The 4,661-nt window shown below is 52.8% G+C and overlaps 1 protein-coding gene across 1 annotated transcript; it reads left to right on the plus strand.

The window, feature by feature from the left end:
- Positions 1-232: 232 nt before the first annotated feature.
- LOC309480783 (uncharacterized protein) lies at positions 233-3,766 on the plus strand. The gene is made up of 2 exons (XM_082145401.1): positions 233-545; positions 724-3,766. Exon 2 carries the CDS (start codon positions 930-932, stop codon positions 3,372-3,374), a length of 2,445 nt encoding a protein of 814 aa, XP_082001527.1. The 5' UTR covers positions 233-545; positions 724-929; the 3' UTR covers positions 3,375-3,766.
- The last annotated feature ends 895 nt before the right edge of the window (positions 3,767-4,661 follow it).

The raw sequence follows: 4,661 nt of genomic DNA on the forward strand, positions 1-4,661 counted from the left end.
AGTGTTTTTGGCTGCATTTAATTTTGAGGAATTAAAATGTTGAGCCTCGCACCGACAGGTGCAAAAAGAGTGTCGCCTCCCGCGCCCCTCCCGAGGGAGCCTGGCAAAGGAGACGGCGCTCTTGCGGCAAGCCTTCTGAGCCTAAGGTCGATCTGAGGACCGTCGATCCTTTAGGCAAAGAAGGCTTCTGCCAGGTGGTCCTAGCTGTGGCCGGACCACTCAGAACTGTCCCCCCCGGGGTGGAGCGATCGAGGTCGCCTCCCCCCGGAGCTCTCAGGAAATCAGTGCTGTGTTCCCGCCGTCCAGTACGCTTCGGGCCACACTGATTTCCCGCGCACGCACGCCGCTCCAGCCGCCTCTAGAAAGACCTGCGGCTGGGCAGCGAACGCGTCCGCACACCGAAAATCATTCTCGACTGCTCCCTGCCGGTCAGCCGCTTCAGGGGGTCGGGAATGAGGCTCGGTTGACACCCGAGGCCAGCCTTGAGAGGCTGGTTCCCTTAGTAGATTATCTCGGCGCATGGTCATGCTTCCGAATATATCTGTGTGGGCCCTGCGTACTGTAGAGCTGGGTTACAGACTGCAGTTCAGCTCCCCTCCCCCGAAGTTCAACGGGGTGGTCTGGACTGTGGTCGGCTCAGAGCAGGTTCGGGTTATGGAACAGGAAGTTCAATCCCTGTTGGTCAAGGAGGTCATAGAACATGTTCCTCTGCCAGACAGGGAGTCCGGGTTCTACAGCCGGTACTTCATAGTTCCCAAGAAGGATGGGGGGTTGCGTCCAATAATAGATCTCAGGCACTTGAATCGTTCTCTGAGGAGATTCAGGTTCAAGATGCTCACAATTCCAGCCATCGTGAGTCAGATCCAGTTCGAGGACTGGTTCGTCACGATAGATCTGAAGGACGCATACTTCCATATTTCCATCCTTCCATGTCACAGGAAGTTCCTGAGGTTCGCTTTCGGGGGCGAAGCGTACCAATATCGGGTTCTTCCCTTTGGCCTAGCTCTTTCCCCTTGCACCTTCACCAAGTGCATGGATGCAGCGCTGGCTCCGCTGAGACTCCAGGGCATTCGTGTACTCAATTACATCGACGACTGGCTAATATTAGCCAAGTCGTACGATATGGCAGTTCGGCATCGAGATGTCGTTCTAGCCCATATCAGGTGCTTGGGGCTGAGACTCAACACAAAGAAAAGCGTGTTGACGCCCTCCCAGAGGACTATGTTCCTGGGAGTGGTATGGGACTCCACGACGATGCGGGCACAAATGTCTCCTGCACGGGTGGAATTCATACGGGCGATGGTCTCCAGAGTGAAGCTAGGCCACAACCTCACTGTGAAGCAGTTTCAGAGACTGCTGGGGCTCATGGCAGCAGCGTCCAACGTCATACCTTTGGCCTGCTACACATGAGACCCCTACAGTGGTGGTTGAGAGCCAAGGGGTTTTCCCCGAGGGGAAATCCGTTCCGTATGATCAGGGTAACGCGCAAATGCCTTCGTTCTCTCGTCATATGGAGGAAACCTTGGTTCCTGTCCCAGGGACCGGTGCTGGGAGCATCATGTTGCCGGAAAACCGTTTCAACAGATGCCTCCCTCACTTGGTTGGGGCGCGGTCATGGACGGCCGCTTTGCGAGAGGTCTGTGGGAGACCCGGCATTCTTCCTGGCACATCAACTGCCTGGAAATGCTGGCGGTCTACAAAGCTCTGAGGAGCTTTTTCCCAGACCTCCGCGGCCACCATGTCCTGATACGCTCGGACAACACTTCTGTAGTCGCGTATCTGAATCATCAGGGGGGTCTGAGGTCGCGCCCTCTATGCAGACTGGCACACCAGATCCTTCTGTGGTCCCAGGGGAAACTGTCGTCTCTCAGAGCGATGTACGTCCCCGGGGACCAAAATCAGGGAGCAGACGTCCTGTCGAGGCGGGGGCTGAGGCCCGGGGAGTGGCGACTCCACCCAGAGGTGGTGGAAGCCATGTGCGTGAGATTCGGCCCAGTGGAAGTGGATCTGTTCGCGTCTCAAGAGACGTCCCACTGTCCACTGTGGTTCTCTCTCAGGCATCCAGCTCCGCTGGGGCTGGACGCCATGATGCAGACGTGGCCAAGGCTGCGTCTGTACGTATTTCCCCCGATCGTTCTGCTCCCGGGAGTCTTGGAGCGAGTCCGCCGGGAGGGGATCAGCCTACTTTTAGTAGCACCCCGCTGGCCGACCCGAGTATGGTTCTCGGACATTGTAGCACTGCTGGACGGCCTTCCGTGGCAGGTCCCTCTGAGGAGAGATCTGCTGTCGCAGGCAGGGGGCACAATATTTCACCCCCGGCCAGAGCTGTGGAACCTCTGGGTCTGGCCCCTGAGGGGGCTCGGTACCTAGAGGCTGGCCTGTCAGCAGATGTTGTCGAGACCCTACTCAGCTCCAGGGCTCCTTCTACCAGGAGACTGTACAGCCTGAAGTGGAATGTGTTTTCCACTTGGTGTAGAGAGCGTGAGGTGGACCCAGTTAACTGCCCAGTGGCTTCAGTGCTGGAGTTCCTCCAAGATCGTTTCTCCGCCGGTCTTACCCCGTCCACACTTAAGGTGTATGTGGCTGCCATTGCGGCTTTCCACTCGCCTATAGGTGAGGGGCCTTTGGGGAAGCACCATCTGGTTGTACGTTTCCTCCGTGGGGCTCGGAGGATGAGGCCTGCGGCTCGCTCCAGAGTTCCAACCTGGGACCTGGCGGTGGTACTTGAAGGGTTGGCTGAGGCCCCCTTCGAGCCACTGGAGTCGGCTGAGGCAAAGAACCTGACCCTTAAGGTGGCCTTTCTCCTTGCTATCACCTCTCTGAGGAGAGTGGGGGATCTCCAGGCCTTGGCTATAATGCCAACTTGCCTGGAGTTTGCCCCTGGCGGAGTTAAGGCCATCTTACACCCTAGACCGGGCTATGTGCCCAAGGTGCCATTTAATGTGGCACGGTCAGTGGTTCTTCAGGCATTCCATCCTCCACCTCACGTGACGGCGGAAGAGGGGAGACTTCACCTGCTCTGCCCGGTCAGAGCCCTGAGAGTGTACCTTGAGAGGTCCTCTCAGTGGAGGAAGTCAGACCAGTTGTTGGTGTGCTTTGGTTCACCCAAGAAAGGGCTGCCTGCATCCAAGCAGACAATCAGTAATTGGATTGTTCAGGCTATAGCCATGGCTTATCAGGTGCGCAGTCTGCCTTCACCTATAGCTGTGAGGGCTCATTCTACCAGGAGCATGGCCTCCTCGGTAGCCCTCCTTTCTGGAGCCTCGCTTCAAGATATTTGCGAAGCGGCTGGGTGGGCCACTCCACACACCTTCATAAGATTTTATAGTCTGCAACTCCCTGTGACGCCTGGCGCCAGAGTGATCGCGTCCTAAGTGTGCCTGGTCTCCCAGCTTCACACTAGGGTGGCGTGCTTACGGTGTGGCATAGTGGGCATTGCGTTCCCATAGTGTCGTCACGACGACGACGCAGTGCGAGTTCCCTCGAAGGGGAACGTCTCGGGTTACGACTGTAACCCTTGTTCCCCGAGAAGGGAACGAGACACTGCGTCTCGTCGCCACACCTATCACGGGCAGAGCGCGTGCTTCATCGCAAAGGAGCTAACGTGTGTTTGTGCCGGCGTCCCTTTGTATCTTCCGGTTGTGCCGTCATCTACTGCGTCATGACGCAGCACCAATCAGGATTGGACAGATTTCATTCATGCTTCAGATGCGTTACGCTGAGGGCGTTCCCATAGTGTCGTCACGACGACGACGCAGTGTCTCGTTCCCTTCTCGGGGAACAAGGGTTACAGTCGTAACCCGAGACGTTTTTCCTAGATGACACATCAAAACGATCCCCGTCCACACGGATCCGCGAAAACGATAAAAAACACTGTATAATTCTGCCAGGCCAGTATTTGGAACTTTGGCGATGTCATTTTGTAAAGAAAAACGACACACCTATAGACTGAAAACGTAATGTGCATGCGCATGACGTCACCGTATTCACAATTTAGCATTTTTATAGTTTACACAGAGACAATAATAACAATAATAGTATCGCTTTCAAAAACCTGCACTTTGAAACCCGTGATAAAAAATGTCAACTCGTTTTCAAAAGTTTGTGTTTTCAGGCCCCCAAAACACTGTTGCTGTGTAAATGAATGACCAAAACGTCTTTTTTTTTTTTTTAAACATCAACGTTTTTAGAAAACAGTGTCATGTAAACGGCGCCTCAATTAAAATATATAATGGAATGGAATTTCTTCCAAAGTCTCTATACACAAATGGGTCAAAACAAGTCACCTTTATCTGTATAGCGCTTTTTACAATACAGATTGTAAAAATCTATTAAACAAAATATATCTACTAAATATTTTTTTTCTTTGATTATTTTGTGTTTATTTATTAAGAAAAAAAGAAAAAAGATGCACCTCTCTTCAGTCTTGTCAGTCCAGAGGTGTGTGTTGCAATTACAATAATGTCTGTCAGATGTCTATTTGTTTAATTTAGGGATTTTTAAAAGCTTTGTGGGCTCTATTTATAATGCCACTCCTAAGTATTACAAAGATTGTGTATTTTCGTAAAGACTAGTGTAAGCCATAAAAAGATTTTGGCCAAGCATATGATTGTTACCATGTGTGGTCTCTGACTCTTCTCTCTGTAAGCAAAGCAAACCGA

This window comes from Leuciscus leuciscus, assembly GCF_965113295.1.
Source record: "Leuciscus leuciscus genome assembly, chromosome: 18".
Classification (NCBI taxonomy): Eukaryota; Metazoa; Chordata; class Actinopteri; order Cypriniformes; family Leuciscidae; genus Leuciscus; species Leuciscus leuciscus.